Here is a 21,566-nt window from a genome sequence, read left to right as displayed (position 1 = left end):
GGACGACTGTATGTGTGTATATATATATATTTTTTTTTTTTTTTTTTTTTTTTTCGTGGGTATCTGGGCCCACAGAAGTGATACCAATGTCAGTCAGTGACAGGCATCTGTCGTGCGTGCGTGTGTGCGTGGACCACGTTAATATGAGTGATCCACATGTGGTTCTATTTAAACTGGGGGATCCGTGCGTGGAATAGACCGACCCAGGACACACTGGAGGGATTCTATCTGTGGAGTTGGCAGATGTGTGTGGGCACAGGGCTGTCTGGGCTCCTCTGCTGAGGCTGATGACCCCGGACCCGGTTCGGAAGAAGACAGTACGGTACGGATCCGGGGCAACGTAAGATGAGTGATCCGCATGCAGTTCTATTTCAGTTGCGGGATCCGTGCGTGAAGCGACGGCTTACATTGCTGTAAGTACTGCGGGCTCATTAACACATTTAAAGTCCGGTCATTACAACGACTTCTGTGACAGACCGCTGTCACTGATTGGAGGAGGAGCCTACGGGAGCCCGCAAGTGCGCGGCCCGCAGGCACGAGAGATGAAATCGATTTTACGATTTCCCTTTTTTAAAAATCGTCCTAATTAAAAAATCCGATTTCGATTTAAAATCGATTAATCATGCAGCCCTACATTCAAGTCTCATTCTCTCTGTGTGTCATTGCAGGTCTAATCTTGAGAGTCTCAGCCATTTGCCTTAAATATACATTAATGTTTGATCAGGTATGGTAAACATTAATGTGGATCTCTGGGTGCTGTTCCTCAGGATGGAGGCCCTGCTCAATGACAGGCTGTGGCGGGAGGACTTTTGGCTTCCTGCTGGAACCCACTGGGAGGACATTGAGACGGATGACGATGAGGGCCGCTTTCCTCTGCCCAGGGACCTCATCTACACTCTACCGCTGGCCTTTGCCTTCATAGCCTTCAGATATGTCTTTGAGAGGTGAGATACACCTGACAGGACAGAGGAAACAGGGTCATTCCTGTTGGACACAGACATTTGTGTCCCTGTGATTTACTGATTATATTTTCTTTAACTGAAGACCATTTTGAGGAAGTGACAAATGTTTTTACCACAAAAATTCAGATACAAACTGAAGTGAGCATCAAATGTTCTTCCTTTTAATGCTTTCTAACCCATATTCACCTCATTTCAAAGTCATAATGTCCAACCCAGTTAGACAGTGAATAAAGTTAACTTTTTTTTTTTTTTAATCGTTTTTTAGATTCAACCTTGGTGTTTCCCCCATCCAAGTTTGTCTGGCTAAATAACTTTTAAAAGATATCTTAAATAGTTATAAAAGTGTTGTGTATCTCTAGAAGGTGCACACACTATTTGTAGATCACTTGAATATCGTCAGCTACGGTTCCAACCTGTAAGGTGGAAGTTCCAGTACAATTAAAAGGAAAACACAAATGATGTTTATATGCATGTTTGTATTTCTGTTTTCTTCTATTTGATCATTTTTATCTCTTTAGGTCCTAAGCTTCACCAATATTCAAGAGCTAGTTAAACATATTAATATTCTAATCAAATGATAAAAATGTGGAAAATCGGCTGGTTTGCTACAATAATGACCAAAATGTTGGTGGATAACAGGAATGACCAAACATTGCTTTGTCACCATTAACTGTAACATACACTGTGCTTAACTCACTTGATCACAGAGTTTGTAATATTTATGGTTCGCCTTTAAGAAGTGCACCAAGTACAAAATTGTTGGCCAAGAATTATTCATTATAAATATAACGATTGTTAGTATTTTAAAGTCTTTTAGCCCTACATCACATTGCCTAAGATTTAATGCAAACATACAAATATATGGAAAAATCTTTGATATAATACAACAGACATTGTTGGAACAATGGTACAGTAGTTTACATTTTACACTGAAATTATATATTTTCTTAAATCAGTGATATATTCTCTTTGTGGAAAGAGCTTCATGGATGTGTTTATGCTTAAAAAGTTAAAACTATTAAATGTAAGCTGTTTATGCATGGAATCCACTACAATGAATATCTGGGAAATGATAAAGAGCAGGCTGATGGAAGCGTGCCTGCCAATCTGCACCAACAGCCCCTCTCACCACCACCAATAGGGATGTAATGGTACAGAAAAATTTTGGTTTGGTACATTTTCAGTATAGTGAAGGAGACCAGTGAACGGGGGAGTACGGGGGGTAAGCTCTGTAACTACCGAAAACCGGAAGTGAAACTTAAAGGCTCCCACTGTGCGTGTACTGTGAGTGGCAAGGAGGTTTGAGGTTTAATGGTTGAGCATACCAATTTCCTACATTCACATCATCCTACATTGTGTGTACGTGTACACAGAGTCCGTGCAATCGTAAAAATTGAGCTTTGCACAGACAAGTCTGCCTCAAGTATGCGCAGACGTCTACGGAGTCAAGTATGCTTGACTCTGTGGGGGTCTTAACACGCTTTGAACATCTGACCTGGCTTTTGTGCCTCTTACACTCTCTGTTTTCATGCCCCCCCCCCCCATCAATGCCTCAGCCTGCCGAATGTATATTGGGGAAACCCTGCACATGGGTTGTGCTTGTGGCCAGTGTTTGTGTTCTTCACATAAACTACATGTATTTGTTCAGTACACCTCCGTATTGTATTGAAGGCCCCGAACCGAAACGGTTCGGTACACCACTAACCACCAAACATTCATACACATTCTTACACCAGTGTGAATGATACTGGAGGTGGTGGGTGAAGTGTCTTGCCCAAGGACACAACATCACATGACTAGAACAGAGCAGGATTCGAAACGCCAACCCTTCGGCTATTGGACGACCCGCTCTACCTCCTGTTATTAATGAATTATTAATTAGTATTAATTAGGGTGATACGGGGGTGCAGTGGATAGCATTCATGCCTCACAGCAAGAAGGTCCTGGGTTCAATTCCAACACCAGTCAAAGGGGTTGAGTTTGCATGTTCTCCCCATGTCTTGTGTGGGTTATCTCCGGGTACTTCGGCTTCCTTCCACCATCCAAAGACATGCACTGATAGGTTAATCAGTTAATCTAAATTGCCCATAGGTGTGAATGTGAGAGTGATTGGTTGTTTGTCTCTATATGTCAGTCCCATGACGGTGACATGTCCGGGGTGTACCCCACCTTAGCCCATAAGTAGCTGGGATAGGCTCCAGTGACGCTAGTTAGGATAAAGTGGGTTCAGATAATGAATGAATGAATAATTACTAATAATTCATGCATGAAAGGGTCAATCTAAATTGCCTGTAGGCAGCTGTACCCATTGGTCCTATTGGTAGGCCAGATAGGCTTTGGCACCCCAACCACTGCCCAGACCCTCTGGAAGACTATCAATGAATGAATATGATAGACAATTCTGCCACTGCCATTTGTGAAAATCTTATATGCCAATATCAGGAAATATTGGGTGATATCAGCAATTATTGGCCTATATGGATGTCTAGTTCATGTATTGGTGAATCCCTACTTAAATATTATACACACTGTAATTAATTTACTGTTAGGACACAGCAAACGTGTTTTTCCTTATTATTTTTCTTTTTGATTTGGGCTGGTCTTGCTGGCTGTGTGGTTTGCCAACCCGGCCAGGATAAGAATGAAGGAAATAGATGCTGACTGTGTAGAAACTCCCAGAAGGACCTGGGGCTCGTTTCTGCACTAGTTCGTTAAATCGTTAAGCCCAACGCAACGCAAAATGCACCTGTTTAATGCGTTTTGCGCTGTCCCATTTCTGGGCTCGCTCTTTGTTCGTTAACAACTAGTGCAACGCAAAATGCGTTCGTTCGTTAGTTCGTTAACCCCAACGCAACGCAAAATGCGCTATCCTGTTTCTGGGCTAGTTGGTTAAAAGTGAGCGCTCATTCAGTTCCTCATTAAAGAGCTGATTTTAACGCGGACCTCAGAGGTCCGCGCTAGAAGGAGGCTGTATTCTTGTAGATTCATTTCACTTCATTTCTGTCATGTATTTCCTTTGAAAAATTATTTACATTTGTAGAAGAAGATTTTAACACAAGTCTGACAACATCTTTAATGATTTCAGATTTTTTCCATGGACATTTTGCACTGATAAAAACGAATTTACCGAGTGAGAACTGATCCATTCACTGAATTTTATTTTCTATGGATTTATGGATAACTAGAAAAGCAGTCGGAGAGCGGAGACCTCTGCCAAGGCAGATCAGTGCCTCCCCGGAGAGCGCAGACCTCCGCCAAGGCAGATCGGTGCCCCCCCCCCACCCCCGATCACCACCAAAATTTTATCATTTGTTCCTTGCGCCAGTATCAACATTTCCTGAAATTTTCATCCAAATCCGTCCAGGTTATCTTGCACACTGACAGACAGACAGACAGACAGACAGACAAACCAACGCCGGGAAAAACATAACCTCTTTGGCGGAGGTAAATATAGATTAGTTCAGGACAAAGTGTGTGTGGCTTTGAGATGAATGAATAAGAACCGTATGGGACCACTGCCAGTGAACTGGTGACACACACACCAGCGGGGGTGTGTGTGTCTGTGCGTGCGCCTAATGAGATATGAGCGTGTGGATGAGAGGAACGGAACAGAGTTCCATTTTTCTATACAATCTGTTTGTCCTGTTGTTGCCGTGGTTACGACCAACAGTGACCATTTAGAGTTCCGTTAATAAAGTCACCAGTGCAGAATAACTGGGGTCATCCTTAGACGTCCAGCCGGACCATATGTATGTGTAAATAATTCTGTTCAGTTCAGAGTGTGCGTGTGTGTGTGTGTTGGGGGGGTTGGTGCAGACAGCTAAGGTGCAGTCATCTATAGTCAGATGAGGGTGAGGAGGTCCATCCAAACAGGTGAGGGTAAGGGAGGAGGTCACAGATCCGGGCTCACAGATATCCTCTAATATGTCTTCATTCAACCCATAATGCTGTCAGATCAGATGACTGGAAACAGCGGGAGCGGAGGCGTTCATTCTGGGTTAAATAGTGAACGCACCTGTTTAGTGCACCCTTCAACGCAAATAGTGAGTGAACAATGGCTTAGCAAATGAAATGAGCGCAGAAACAGATTTTGGGTTCGTTGAGGGGCGCGCAAACAGCTGCGTTCACTATTTAACCCAGAAACGTACCCCTGGTTCAGCACTTAATGCAGGCCTTTGACAAACTAGAGTTAATAGTATGAACGTAGCTTTTAGATGGTGAATGGCTGCTCATGATTCCAGTACTAATTGCTGGAAAAATAAATGACTTCAGCATCCTCATCTACAGTGTGCAGATACCAACCACTGGGTGCTCAGCAGGAAAAAAGACAAATGAAGAAAACTTTAAGTCAAGTCCCAGGAGTGCTTATTATGAGAAATGTAGTGAGCCATCTAGAGACTTCTCAGAAAAGGTCAAAACATTTCTATAGCAATGACATTAGGGGATGCAGTCTGTTCTGCAGGACGTGTTAATGATGTACTTAGGGGGAAAAAGCTAAATATGGCATATTCTGTATTGCTTAAGAGATTTCTGTCTAGCAATATTTCTTAAAAGGATAGCCCCACACTACAGTAATAATAATAATAACAATGATAAGTGGTGCCAGGCACAACAAATCCTGCCCCTCGCACGTATTCTAAGTAAAGGGGAAGAAAAAATAATGATTTAAAAGAAATTTTGACCTACTTTTCTCAAATTGTAATGACATCTATTCTGGGTCACTGGCAACCTATAAACCCAATTTGGTATGAATTGAACTAATAGTTTTGCTGCTAGAGTGTTAATAAACAAACAAACCAAACTAAAAGCAATACCCCTTGCCTTCCTTCGGGGGCAGGGTAACAAGTGGTGCCAGGCACAACAACCCCCCACCCCCCCACCCCCCCCCACACACACACACACACACGTATTATAGCTTATTTTGGCATTGATCCGGCTGATGACATCATGTGCTGATGTCAGCATATCAGTTGCCTCTATATATGCGCCAAGTTTGAAGTAAATTGAAACAAAGTTGATGTTTTTATAGACATGTGAAATTTTGCCCATTATAAGTATATGGGGGGAAAAAAGATGACGAAAATTCCTAAAAATGTAAACGTTAATTTACTTTTCCCAAAATGTAATGACATCTATTCTTGGTCACTTGCAATCTATAACCCCAGTTTGGTATGAATTCAACTAGGGATATAAACAATTAATTTACTAACGATTAATTGTCGATAAGAATTTGCTCGATTAAATTATTAATTGTCGGTTAATTGCCCTTTTCCCCGCCCATCCACACCTGTCCGAAGGCTGATGGTTTGTTGCAACGCTGCGGCAGGGATAGGCGGTCTTTGAACCGGATCATGGCGTTGATGAGTTAGAATGTCTTTATGGACATGATGGAGCCAAACACAGACCAGCCCATCTGTTTGTAGGAGCGGCACACCCCCGAATAAATACATGCACAAATGCGGGGTTGGTATCGGAGCGATTTCCCTGGAGGTTGGTGTAGTCTACAGTCAGTGAAAAGTTTCACTTTCACTTCTGTGGGGGGACGGACTGCATCGTACCCCCATAGTATTGGAAGTAGGACGGAAAGTGACGTCCCCTGGCTGTACTGCGCGCGTGAGTACTAACCCCCCCCACAAAACGCACGTGCACCCCCACATACACCGGTGAAATGCACGTGTGTGCAACCCCCGCCCATCACTCACCGCTAAATCAACAGATGAATTCCATAGGAAACACTGACTGTATCCAAGGGTTCAATAAATCAATCATTAAGGAATATGACGTGCTTTTTTCATGAAGTGTATAATCAATATTTAGCTTTTATTCTTATAGACCGTCTTGAAAAAGAAATTCAGGTTCTCAGGAAAATCGCCACTTATCAATTAATCATTAATTGATCGATAAGGTCAACCAACTAACGATTAATGAATTGATCGATAATTTGCATTCCTAAATTCAACCAATAGCTTTGTTGCTAGGTTGTTAACAACCTCCATCACCACCCCTGCCATAACTCGCTGACAGACCGTTCTGTGCAGACTCTAATCATACGGACTGGAGTTCAACAAATCACTGACCTATCTATCACTCCTATCTGAAATCACATTTTAGATAGTCATAGTAGCATTTCTCCTGGTCAGAATTGTATTCTGACTAGTCAGAATGTTAAAATAAAGATATCTAAAGCTTTATTTCTCCCAGTCAAAATTCAATTCAAGATATCTTAAAATCCTTAAAATGTATAAGTGGCCTTGTTAACATTTAATGGTTAGACTGGATATGTATTCCAGATATCTGTAATTCATAATTATAATTATTCAAGAATAAATAAGAAAAGCAACAAAGAAAATGTAAATAGAAAACAGCACAAAAATAAATGCAGGGATAAAAATTAAGGAAAAATATGAATAAGGACAAAATAAATAAATAAATGGTACAGAAAATGAAATGTTAAGTTAAATAAATACCTTTTAAATTTCTTTGTATCATTTATTGGCGCATGAATTAATTTATCAAGCCATTTTTATATTTCTGTATGTATTTTTCAGTATGGCAGGTTCGGTCCTCCATACTAGTATAAATGTCATTATGGATATCCACAATTTGTATTATGACTAGTAAAATGTCACATTTGCCATTCATGTGTATTGGGCTTTCAATTTCAGATATTCACGATTACAGTTTGGATATCTAGAATGAACATTCTACAATTGAATTCTTCCTAGTCAAAATGAACATTTCAGATATCTACAATCCAATTTTTACTAGTCATAACTCAAGAGAGCCATTTTGACATTTAGTAGCCTATTATGACATCGCTTTCTCCAGTAGGTTTCCCTGTCATTGTCATTTTAGATATCCAAAATCATGCCAAGAAACTGAAGGAGCCCTTAATCAGGGGATTTGTGGAGAGAGAAAAAAATAACCCTTTTTATGTTAAAATGGCGTCCTGTCTATCGATCAACAGATATCAACAATACATTTAAGGATATCTGAAATTATGTTTTTACTACTCTTGATTTTGATTTTAGAAATATGAAATTACATTTTTACTAGTCATAATATAAATTGTGGATATCCATAATGACATTTTTACTAGTCACAATGTATTTTGGATATTCAAAATTACATTCTGGATATCTGGAATAGTTCTTCATTTTGGATATTTGAAATGACAGTTGTGGATAGGAAGAATGTCATTGTAGGTATCTGAAATGTTCATTTTGACAAGGACAAATTCTATTGCAATTATATGCAATTATTGCAATTACAGTTATATTTTGGATATCTAGAATGAACATTCTAGATATCCAAAATGTAATTGTGGAAATCTTAAATTGAAAGCTCAATACACATGAATGGCAAAAGTAACGTCATTTCTCGTAGGAAGAATGTCATTGTAGACATCTAAAATGTTCTTTTTGACAAGGAAGAATTGAATTACAGATATCTGCAATACATATCCAGGCTAGCTATTAAATGTTAACACAGCTTGCCATACTGACCGGCATTATTGTGAGTCACTGCCGTCCATCATGTTCAGTCTTGTGTAAAAGTCTTATGCTGCCTGCACTTGGTACCAGGAATAATAAAATTCCCAAACCGTCATGTTCAGTCCTGGGTAAAAGTCTGTGGTCCACATCGATGTCAATACAAAACAAAATGAGGACCATTATATTTCTTCCTAATGTGTTACACCAGTAAGCTTAGTCAACTCATCAAGTCATATGAATGTAGATGAAGTCATACAGTAATGATGTAAAGCCCTTTTCAAGAAATATGTAATGTAACTATGAATGCATTCTTTTCTGTTACTTTTGATTTCAACACAAAACAAAATGAGGGCCGTTATATTTTCCCTAATCTGTGTATTATACCAGTAAGCTTAGCTCAGCTCCTTTTATCAACTCCACTACCTCTAGAACCCGTGGATTGCCACGGGTCAACATGCTAGTAATAATAAGAATAGGTTCATCTTCTGTGAGGGGTAAATTAAGGGTGAATATATAAACTATACCTAGATATAACAAGGTACCTCATGTTAGCTATGTTAGAATAGGTCCAGGCTGTAACAGGATTGTCCGGTTCTAGGTCTTATAGGTATGATGAGTAGTCTTGTTCTACTTATAATAGGGTAGCCCTAAGCTAACTATTATTGGTTCATTCCATTATAGCAATAATAGGGCATTTTGTTTTTAGTTTGCTATTAAATGGTTGCCCTGTTCTAGTGTTAGTAGGGCAGGTTCAAGGTAGCTGTTTTAGAATAGGTCTTTGCTAGCAATAACAGGCTAATCTGTTCTACCTCTGTCACGTTTGTCTAGTTCTAGCTATAGTAGGGTCTCCCTGTGGTAGCTACATTAGGGTAGGCTGATAGTAGCTGAAATAAGGAAAAGTGATATGATTGGCTCACAGTGATACAGGTGATTGAGGCTTGGATCGCTTTTACATTGTCTTCAACAGGTAAACCAGCTAGATTAGAATCTTTTGTCTTTGGTCTTAAGCATTGTCGGAGCAGCCACATGCCTACATTTGAATAGGTTCATGTTAGCTGTAATAGGGTAACTCCATGCTGTTGTATTTTGTGTGATGATGGTGGTACATAGAGAGAGAAGTATTTTCCAAGATACTATGTACTGGAAAGTTTTTGAGAAGTGAGATAATTAACATTGGCTTTGTTTAAAATGGATGGTCAAATAGTCTGTAAAAACCTGTGTATGTTTTCTTTGAGCTACGTGTGTGGACAAATAAATCATTAAAATTGAAATGACAGCTTCTCTTCACATTTACCTTCTGTCCCATCAGCTATAGTTTTTTCAGTTAGCAAACTGTTGTCAGTAGTAGAACAGGAATGGATGGACAGATAGGAGACAGGTTTTGTGCTGTTAGGTATTTTCCTTATCAGCTACTGTATTATCTATTATCTACCCTAATGTTTCAAGTTTTGTGAACTTGCATGACACGTGTTGTGCAAGATCACTGTCACTGTCTGCCTCATTCCTGAGTTGTCTGAAGTTTTTTTGTAGTCTGTCTAGTTGTGTGTTGTTGTGGTGGATATGTACAGGTAAGCTTTCATGTGCTATTAAAGTATAAGCATGTGTCAGTCAGCTGAAAGGTGACAAGATGTGTCTGGTCTAATGTTGTCGTCCCATTCTGCAGCTGTGTCCTGTTAAGGGACAACAGTGAAATCAGAGACGATGTGGACGTCTGCATGAAGCTGCCCTGACCTTCTCATTCTTTCTGATCTCTCCCTGCCTACCCTCTTCACGTTGATTATCTCTGAGATAGTGTTACACACGTGATTATTCATGCACGCACACACACATATGCACGTACACACACAATCATCACAACATAATTCCAAAGCTTCTGCTCACATTGTGCTTCTTCTGTGATCTGGTCTCCATATCTATAACACTCACAAACAGGCAAGCAGATCAAATGTCTCTGATGCCATATCATCTGGTGACAAAGGCTGTCTGGTCAAATGTCACAATATGCCCATGGGAGTGGCTCTGAGGGCCTGTTATTCTCTATGTTCCTGTTGTAGGATGACATTGAACAGCTGTTGATGCCATCGCATATTCGTCTCACTACAGTTATAATCCTGTGCGTTGTGCTGTTGAGATTAAAGTTGATGTGGAAATATATGTTTTTACCTCTGCCCTGTTTTTCCAGACTCATTGCTGTTCCATTGAGCAAATATTTAGGTGTGAAGGACCGGGTCCGGATTCTTGCCCCTTCTATACCAAAGCTGGAGGCCTTCTACAAGCAAAACCGTCGGCTGCCATCACAAGTTTGTATTAATTAATTAATTAATTAATTAATTAATAATTATTATGTATGTATTTAGGTCTTTATTAGGTATCTGGATTATTATTATTATGATTATTATGTCTCCGTTTTGTTTAGCTACTACTTAAGAAACAGCTTCTTCTTGTGATTTTGCTGTCACATCCTTTGGATGTTGAGTCTGAAAACTTGTGCATGTTAGGCTTTTAACACACCTGACATGAAGATGTTGGTACCACCTGAAAAAGGTTAAAACATGGTTTATAAACACATCATGAACTATAAATCCTTAGTAAACGGTAGTTTACTAAATCCTTAGTAAACTAATCGTGACATGTTGTTTGCCAAATAGTGAGTCCCCATTTATCTCCACTGTCAAACCTCAGATCTCATTAACTGAGCTTCTGTTGTCTTCTCCATCTATACTATTTATAGCTATCACCTTTATCTGTGTCATTTTAGCCATTTATTGATAAATTACTACCATTTAACCACCACCAGTATGTACCTAAGTGCCAAAATGTAGGTCATATTAACAAATTAATAATTAATGAACTCTGTTTGCAGGATTTAGATTAAATTAACTCATTAATTAATGTATTTTACACTTTTCAATAAGGTTATCTTCTAACACTTATAATAACTAATTACTAAATGTTAGCACTGACAATGTGCAGTAGTAACTTAATTTTGCCAAATCATGAGCTCAAATCTATTTACAAAACTTTCTTTTAATGTCCAGCTCACTGATGATTCAGAAAGTGTTAACAGCCTATCTAGTAATCCCCTTACGCATTTACCCTTTATAAGTGTACATTTACTGTAAAGTGGTACCAAAAGGTGTGTCTTGTTGCATCATGGTTTACACACCGATGACTGAAGTTCCTTCTGTTTTAACTGTTTGACCCTTTTCACGTTGGGTTAGAGTTAGGGTTAACTCTAACTCTGGGGCATCTCTGTGGGTTCTGAGTTTAACAAGTTGACCATGAACAGCAGCATCCTGAGTTCTCCTGACCTACTTTCCTGTCACCTCTCAGTATCCTACTATTATTATTTTAAAAACAGCTTAAAAGCTTCCAAATGTATTAAATCATTTAAAATAGTTTCTCAGATGGCAGAGTTGATGCGCGGTCCATCTAAGGTTCTGAGATTGTCAGAAGAAAAGAGGTAAAAAGGTGAAAATGCATGAATAGAGCCAGTAACTGAGTGTTATTATAGTAGTGGGGTGTGGTAGCAGATCTGGCATGTTTATTTGGATGAGTTGTCAGTTGCTTCTGATGAAGGAACTGTCTGCAACAAGGAAGTCCACAGATAGATTTTACATCTGATACTGAGAATAAGTGTTTAAGAAACAACTGTCAGTCCTCATACAGGAAATTATTATTTTTTGTAAGGTGTGTAAATCCTACCCTGTGACAGACTGTCACTTCCTTAAATTTTGACTTGAAAATACGCTGCTTATTTTTCCTTGATTATCAACATGACCTATAATGACCTATGTACTCCTTTTGTAAAATTGTTCATTTCATCTGTATGAATTCATCTGCATTCAAAAATTGCACAGGTTGGATAATAGTTGGATTTTATTTTTTACTATTCATGTTATCAGTGAACAAGCGCAGATAAGTAACAAAGATGGTTTAAATTCTCTACCCTCCTCTCTAATGTTGCCACACTGATGTTCCTGCGCCAACAAGCTAGGCTCTGCACCTGTCAGAACACAAAATTACTCAACATATCAAATGAAAAATGAACAGTGAACAATGTCCTGGGAAATATTGGTATGTTTGTATGTATATGTGTATACCCATGCATAATATATGCATCGCTGTGTTTTTGCCTTTGTGTGCCCTTACTTATTTGCAAATTCATTCTCTATTTCCATGTGTCTGGGATGAGCAGCAGCACTGTCTGAAACCTGCCTTGCTCTATAATAGATAAAGGAAATAGATTTAGTCAGCCTTGTGATGAACTGGTAACATGACCAGGGTGTACCCCACCTTCGCCCATAAGTAGCAGGGCTGGGCTTCAGCGACCCCTGTGACCCTAGTGAGGTTCAGAAAATGAATGAATGAAGTAGATTCATTTATTTGTAAGATTTAAAAAACACATTCATAGGATTTTTTAAAACTTGTCTTTGTTTTTCATCATCTCTTTCCAACCTGTACAACATGACAAATAACATATATGACATATCATACACGTCAGGTCATAGGAAAACTTAGTATCATTTGGTTCCGGCCGTAAACCTTTTTATTACCTTTGCCAAGGAGGTTATGTTTTTACCGGCATTAGTTTGTCTCTGTCTGTCTGTCTGTCTGTCTGTCTGCAAGATAACTGACAAATTTATGAATGTATTTGGATGAAAATTTCAGGAAATGTTGATCCTGGCACAAGGAACAAATGATTAAATTTTGGTGGTGAGGGTGATGGTGGTGGGGGGGGTACTGATCTGCCTTGGCGGAGGTCTGCGCTCTCCGAGTGCTTTTCTAGTTACCTCCACCAAGGAGGTTATGTTTTTGCCGGTGTTGGTTTGTCTCTGTCTGTCTGTCTGTCTGTCCGTGTGCAAGAGAACTCAAAAATTTATGGACGTATTTGGATGAAAATTTCAGGAAATGTTGATACTGGCGCAAGGAACAAATGATTAAATTTTGGTGGTGACTGAGGGGGGGGGTGACAGATCTGCCGTGGCGGAGGTCTGCGCTCTCTGAGTGCTTTTTTAGTTTTTAGATGAAATGTTCTGAAGCATTCAAAGATACATTCACAAACTAAAACAGCACTGGTTGTATGTTGGAGGAAAAGGAAAAGAAACATGAATTAGAAAATTGTTGTTGGCCAAGATTTTATCATTTAATCCAGAGAAGACCAAGAATTACGTTTATTACCTCCGCCAAGGAGGTTATGTTTTTGCCAGCGTTGGTTTGTCTGTCCGTCTGTCTGTCCATGTGCAAGATAACTCAAAAAGTTATGGACGGATTTGGATGGAAATTTCAGGAAATGTTGATACTGGCACAACGAACAAATGATTAAATTTTGGTAGGGGGGCACTGATCTGCCTTGGCGGAGGTCTGCGCTCTCCAAGTGTTTTTCTAGTTACAGTTAGTTATAATCCTGTTATCAAAGGTTCAAGGTTACTTTATTTGTACCCGTGGGTAAATTTGTTTTGCAGTCTAGGTGATTGCTTTGGCATTACAAGACGTACATTGAACATGTTAGACAGGTACTTGATCGAGCTTACAGACAGGACAAAAAGACAGGACAAAAAGTGCTCAGTGTTCCACCATTCATCAGTATAGCTGCATGGATAAGTAAAAGAATAAAATAAATAAGATCAAATAAATAAAAACAAGATGCAATAAAACACAATAAAAACCCAAAGAAGATGAAAACAGTCTGGGATAAAAAAAACCAGGATAAGAACATAAAATTAAAAAAATTGAAGTCACAATAATAATAAATAGAGTAAAGAAATCAAATAAACAACTAAAATAAATTAATAAAGTGCAATGTCACTATTTCTTATTGAGCTCAGTGACGGTGACAGGAACATAGCTGTTTTTATAACGCTGTGTCCTGTGTAAATTCATCTTAATTCATGTGGCATTTTATTGATTGGCCACTTGATAATTTAACACAAATAGGAGTGCTGTAACTAAATAAGGGGATGTAAGTTGTTTGCCTTCAGTCTGAATGTCACAGTATTCTCAAAGTTATTACATTTCTCCTGGTGCAATGACCTTTTATACAGAAACAGCCTGTTGTACAGTGTTATTGTGGAGAAAAAGAAAGAGAAAGGAAAACCAGATAAACAGAGGCCCTATTAGTCCCTCTTCAGCACAGAACAAGTGGTTTGATTAAATGTTTTCATTTTTCATTACAAGACTCCAGTGCCAGGGAGAATGTGTCTAATTACAGTAGGTTTTTCATCTTATTACCTAAATAAATACAACTTTCTGGGAGCGCAATACAAAACTTTGGCTTGTGTGTGGCTTAAAATAGAAAAATGGAAATATATTATATTAAAGCCATGTGTCATTCACTATGTGAAAATAAATCTAAATTCATTGTGGGAAGCGAAGGCTCGCGCAGCCACCTGACAGCGGCAGCTGGAAAAGACACGACGCAGAAATGGCTGGAGTTCCCTTCCCTCTATGCATATTCCTCCAGCCGTTTCTGGAGGAAACGTATAACTTCATTTTGTTATACCTGGCCTCAGCATTCCTCAGTATCTTTGACCAGTTAGGTCCCTGATTGCATCACCGCCCGTTGTAATTCCTTCACATTATCACTCACTGCTCCGAAGTGCTTCTCAATTTCCACCGACAGCAGCGGGGTCTCTTTGCATGCTGCTGTCTTGCTGATTTTGCAATAGATCAAGGCCATTCCAAGACCAATCGGAAGGTGTCCCGCTATCATAAATCCAAATAGGTAAATATCCTCGATGTCCTCCACCGACAGAACCAACAGACAGACCACCCTCCACTTGTCCCAAGCGTCCCAGGTGTATCCGGCTGCAACTGTTCCATCAGGGCCGGCAGGCTCCCCGGGGCCATTCTTCCTTGATGAAAAAATGGTGTCAATTGCGCTGAGTGACCAGTTGATCAGTTGCATATTTGCTGTTCGAGAGCTCAACAAGCAGGGGATTCAAAAGTAAAATAAGTCAGATGAGACACTGCAAGGCCAAGCAGAGTGGGGAGGCAGGAAAAAAGCAGCAGTTAGCAGAGCTCAGAAAAACATGTCCGCTCTCTTCGAAGGACAAGACAGAAGTTAAATAGAACCTGTAGCTTAAAGGAGCTGTATGTACGAATTCTATTTCAAAACATCATAAAATGGCCCTGAATGTCACCGGACATTAAGGAATCATTTCAAATACTGATATCACTGACAGTAGTTGTCCAGCCAGAATATTTGCATTTGAAAAGCTAAGTGGTACCCCATAAGTAATGCTTATGTTGTCATTTTGTGTTTTGGTTCTGATGCTCCACCCATCAGATATCTCCCAGTCACAAAGTCAGGAGCATCCATTTTGCCAGTTCCCAAGCTGAAGCTTGGAACATTTCTGATCATAAATGTCTGACGTTACTAAACCTCTTTCTATTCCCAAATATGTTGTGACAAGACAAAACAAGGATAGACAGAGAATAATTTGAAGACAGACGCTGGCTCTCACCAGGCCTGACTCTCCCGTGGTCTCCCGCAGCCTGGACCTGCGGCCTCAGGGCTCACCCAATCTCACTGCGGTTTCACTGGGCAGTGAGAGCTGCCGGCCGGCCAGTGTACCCCCATGTATATAACTGCCCCCCCCCCCCCCCCCCCCCCCCCAAAAAAAAACATCCTTCCCTCTGTGTTTTTGACAAATCGCACACTGCACACACACATAAATACACATGGTGGCTGAAACACTTTGTTAGCTGTCGTAAAATAAATAATTTGATTCATTTTGTTGTCAATGTTGCTCTTAAGTTTGTTAAAAGAGAATATGAGTTTGCCCTCTAGTTACCTCCGCCAAGGAGGTTATGTTTTTGCCAGGGTTTGTTTGTCTGTCTGTCTGTCTGTTTGTTTGTCTGTCCGTTAGTGTGCAACATAACTCAAAAAGTTATGGACAGATTTTGATGAAATTTTCAGGGTTTGTTTGAAATGGGATAAGGAAGAAATGATTAAATTTTGGTGGTGATCGGGGGTGGGGGGGCCCACGGGGGGGGGGCCACTGATCAGCCTTGGCGGAGGTCTGCGCTCTCCGAGTGCTTCTAGTTTATTTTGTTTTCTATTTGATTTATAGCAGCAGAATTATATTACTCCTGTTTTTCTATATTCTATTGTCTCCAAAAATTGGGGGGAAAATGTTCAAAAATTCATAATAAATGCAGTAAAGACATTTTGAGGGGTTTTCTTTCTTCCCGTACCAAACCAAAAAAAAAAAAAAAACGAACCGTAGCTTTCAAAACCGAAAATGTACCGAACCGAAAATTTTGTGTACCGTTTTATATATATATACACACACACACACACACACACACACACACATATATATAAATACATATATATATATATATATATATATATATATATATATATATATATATGTACAGAAAAATCGTAAAACAAAAATCTTCTCGCCCACCTGGGCGGTGTCTCCTTCAGACTTCGACCCTCTACCAGAGGCCTGGGAGCCTGAGGGTTCTGCGCAGGATCTTAGCTGTTCCTAGGATTGCGCTCTTTTGGACAGAGATCTCTGATGTTGTTCCTGGTATTTGCTGGAGCCATCCTCTCAGCTTGGGGGTCACTACCCCTAGTGCCCCGATCACTACTGGTACCACTGTTGCCTTCACACCCCACATTTTCTCTATCTCCTCTTTCAGCCCTTGGTATTTCTCAAGCTTCTTGTGCTCTTTCTTTCTGATGTTGCTATCACTTGGGATTGCTACATCAATCACTACTGTTGTCTTTCGATGTTTATCCACCACCACTATGTCAGGCTGATTGACCATCACCATCTTGTCGGTCTGGATCTGGAGGTCCCACAGGATCTTGGCCTGTTTGTTCTCTGTCACCTTCGGGGGTGTCTCGCATCTGGATCCTGGGATCTCCAGTCCATACTCGGTACAGATGTTCCTGTACACTATGCCTGCTACCTGTTTATGCCGCTCCATGTATCCCTTGCCTGCCAGCATCTTGCACCTTGCTGTGATGTGCTGGACTGTCTCAGGGGCTTCTCTACACAGCCTACACCTGGGGTCTTGTCTGGTGTGGCATTGCTCTGATGTTCAGGGCCCGATCTTGTGCAGCCATGAGTAGTGCCTCTGTGCTGTCTTTCAGTCCAGCTTTTTCCAGCCACTGGTATGTTTTCTCAATATCAGCCACTTCCTCAATTTGTCGGTGGTACATGCCATGCAAGGGCTTGTTTTTCCATGATAGCCCCTTGGGCTCCTCGTCCTTACTGGGCTTTTGTTGCCTGAGGCATTCACTTGTCAATTGGTCACTGGGGGCCGTTTTCTTGACATTCCTGGAGGTTTGCTGTTTCCTCCTGGACAGTAGTTCTGATACTTACTAGTCCTCTGCCCCCTTCCTTTCGCTTTGTGTACAGCCTCAGGACGTTGGACTCCATGCATGGTAAGGAGCTTTCTTGTCTTGATATCAGTGGCTTGTATCTCTTCCAGTATATATATATATATATATATATATATATATGTATATATATATATATATATATATATATATATATATATATATATATATATATATATATATATGTATATAAGGATTTTTCTTAACTGGGGAACAGGGGCGCTGTGCCCTCATACTTTCGGCTTGCGCCCCCTTACCGATATTCCGACTTTTTTTTTTTAACCCCAAAGCTTACAGTTACACCGTACACTTATAGTTACATGCAACACCAGGGGTTTCAATAACCGCCGGCTGCCAGCAATTTTCACCGGCTATTTTAATATGTGTTGCCGGCTACTTTCCGCTGTGAGCCCAGTTCAGGTCTTTTCTGCTGCCCGGCACAATATTAGAAACTACAGCCTGATAGCATATCACTGATTAATCAGTGTTGGTCAATATGTTGCCCATAGATCAATTTAAGTTTTTTGCTGCGCGGAGATCCTGTGTCTGTCCTGCACACTGCCCGAATACCTGGCCCCTCTCCCTCACACACACAGATCAGCAAACTGCAGCAACACCCCTCACACTCACTGGGTTGCAGCAGAGAAGAATTGAAAAAACGGCAAAAGAAACTGGATTTATTTTACTCCATGGTAAGCTGTGACTTTGTAAAACAATGTAACACTGCACTTTAGTGCCCAATGAGAAAAACGTCCTTGTGGAAACACGCTGTCAGGGTACGCCAAGGAGAACATTCGAGGTTTTTTTTTTCACGCAAGTTTTAGAGAGCATATGACAGCGTTTTAATATAGTGTAAGTTGCATCTCTGTGAAATAAACAAAGACATATACAACTGTTAATCAACATGTCCACTATTATCTAATATCAGACTATTATTCAGCATTTTAAAGTTATGTCAATTATCTTTGAGATAAACACAGATGCAACTGTTAATCAACATGTCCACTATTATCTAATATCAGACTATTATACAGCGTTTTAAAGTTATGTAAGTTGCATCTTTGTGAAATACAGATATATGCAGCTGTTAACTTCCATGTCCATCATTAGTATCAGACTACTATACAGTGTCCCACTTCACTTCATACTGTCATGCAGGATTTACCGAGCCTCATACAGGCGTTGGACAAAATAATGGAAACACCTTAAAAAATCAACAAAATATAATTTAATATGGTGTAGGTCCGCCTTTAGCGGCAATTACAGCCTCAATTCTCCGAGGTATTGATTCATACAACTTGTGAATTGTTTCCAAAGGAATTTTAAGCCATTCTTCAGTTAGAATACCCTCCAACTCTTTTAGAGACGATGGCGGTGGAAATCGACGTCTTACTTGAATCTCTAAAACTGACCATAAATGCTCAATAATGTTGAGGTCTGGGGACTGTGCCGGCCATAGGAGATGCTCAACTTCATTAGAATGTTCCTCATGCCATTCTTTAACAGTTCTAGCTGTATGGATTGGGGCATTATCATCTTGAGGTGAAGGTGTTTCCATTATTTTGTCCAACCCCTGTAAATTCACAAGTTAATGTCTTCATTCAAATAATTTTTGAAAAGGTTCCAAGTAATGTATTTAGTTGTAATATTATGTATTGCATGTTTTGAAAGCAGCTACATTGTTACATTAAATGTAATTTAGTCCCATGTATTAAGTCTAATAACGTGATGCATGTTTTAAATATTTCTTTTGTTTGTAGACAACTTTTTTTCTCTTTTTAATCATTGCTTCAGCATTTATTTTTGAGTGGTTTGCAAATACCCAGTGGCTGCAGATGGAACTTTTCATTAGCTAGTAAATATGACTAATTGATATTGGTAAGATGTTTTTGTGAATAAGCCTTTTAAAAACACATAATGTATTAGTTTAAAAACACCTCACATTAGCCTATGTATTATCACTTTCAGCTAAATGCAGCCACTTGTTTTTATTTTAAAATGGCCAACTATAGAATCAAATTCTGTGCTAATTACCAAAATGCATTTAATGTATATATTTTCATTTCACAGGCAGAGGGGAAGAATAAGATGTGGAGCCACTTCACAAAAGACTCCACAGGAGCTAGATGAACATCTGCAGTGCAAGATTTAGCCAGGGCTGCAGCACCAGCAAAGCAAAGAACACTACAAATTTACTGATTTATCATTGTGTTTACAGTTTGCTTTTTTATATAACTGTGTTGACAGTTTGCCTTTTCTTATATCATTGTGTTTACAGTTTGCCTTTTCTTATGTCATTGTGTTTACAGTTCGCCTTTTCTTATGTATCAATGGGTTTACAGTCCTTATGTTGACAGTGTTACTAATTAAAGTTCCGTATTTTAATTTAGTAGTCTTCTGCTTCTTTGTGTTGAATCATATTTTGGGTATTATAAGAATTTATGTTCATGTACAGTATATTTCCTGTGTATATCAATGCTCTTATTTCATATATCGGCCAATATATCGGTTATCGGACGATGTATCGGATATCGGCTTCGACCCCCATATACCCGCCACCAGGGCTTTGCCCCTGGACCCCACCCTGCCATCTTGGAAGAGCCACCTACTTTTAACAAATAACTGTCTACTCTGAAAATTGTTGAAACCCCTGCAGCACAGTACTTACACAACATGCAGTCTTTCCAAAAACAATCTTTTCCCGGCGAAACTACCACAGTAACAACACATGACAATGTGCCTGGTCATCAAAAATGATATAATTATTTCAAAACTATCGTAAACATAGTAGGTAGACCGTCTGATGGTTCAAAACGACACGAATTGGCATATTTTAGGACCGCGCACCATCCCCTGCCCTTGGTCACTTCGCTTCCTCGCCTACCTGTGCTCCCTCTTGCTAATTTTTTCTGGAAAAACCCCAGAGATATATATATATATATATATATATATATATATATATATATATATATATATATATATATATATATATATATATATATATATATATATAGTAGTAGTAGTAGTAATAGTGAATTCACATCTTTTCAGTGTCATTTGTTCCAAACACAGATACCACAATAGTTTTCTTTCTTGGTTGGGTCTTGTCCACAGGTCGTTAGTGGTTATCAGGTGCACCTGCCATGTTTCTCCTCACCTGGCTGTAATTGGTCAGTTGAAGTATTTAAAAGGAGACTGTCCCTCCTACCTCAGTTTTTCCCCACCCCCATCCTGACCACTGACTCCTATCTATAGATACAGTTGGCAACGATGTCACAGCTGGGAGTGGGGAAACCTGAGGGGGAAAACATTCCTTCCCCCCCCAGTCCATGATAGACTCAGTTGGTGATGGCAATTGTATTTTCAGTCCTCTTTTACAGCCCCCAAAAGTGCCCTTTCTTTGCTTTACCCCTTTCATGGCTTTTGTGCAGTTTGTTTTGTTGTTTAACTTTATAAACAGATGTGTCAAGTAGCAAAGTACAAATACTTTGTTACTTTACTTAAGAATTAGAAATTTTAATTATCTATACTTTACTGGAGTGATTATTTTTCAGCTGACTTTTTACTTCTACTCCTTACATTGTCATCTGTACTTTCTACTCTTTACATTTTAAAAATAGCTTTGTTACTCTTGTTTCATTTCAGCTTGTTTTCATTCTGGCTTGTCATCATTCAAATAATAAAAAAACTGTCCAGTTAAATTGTGCCACCTGGATAAAGTGAATTTGATTGTGGTTGGATGAGAAGTAT

The 21,566-nt window shown here is 39.6% G+C and overlaps 1 protein-coding gene across 2 annotated transcripts in view; it reads left to right on the top strand.

The window, feature by feature from the left end:
- cers4a (ceramide synthase 4a) overlaps window positions 1-21,566 on the top strand; it is a 47,425-nt gene that overhangs the window by 4,456 nt on the left and 21,403 nt on the right. For both annotated transcript variants that reach the window (XM_030132114.1, XM_030132116.1), the window contains exons 2-3: window positions 768-944; window positions 10,638-10,755. In XM_030132114.1, coding sequence (XP_029987974.1) covers window positions 769-944; window positions 10,638-10,755 — 294 coding nt within the window. In that variant the 5' untranslated portion in view covers window position 768. The remainder of the gene's footprint in view (window positions 1-767; window positions 945-10,637; window positions 10,756-21,566) is intronic.

Source organism: Sphaeramia orbicularis, chromosome 4 (genome assembly GCF_902148855.1).
Source record: "Sphaeramia orbicularis chromosome 4, fSphaOr1.1, whole genome shotgun sequence".
Taxonomy (NCBI): Eukaryota; Metazoa; Chordata; class Actinopteri; order Kurtiformes; family Apogonidae; genus Sphaeramia; species Sphaeramia orbicularis.
Note: the sequence above shows the minus strand (reverse complement) of the source record. Positions and strands in the feature narration are given on the sequence as shown.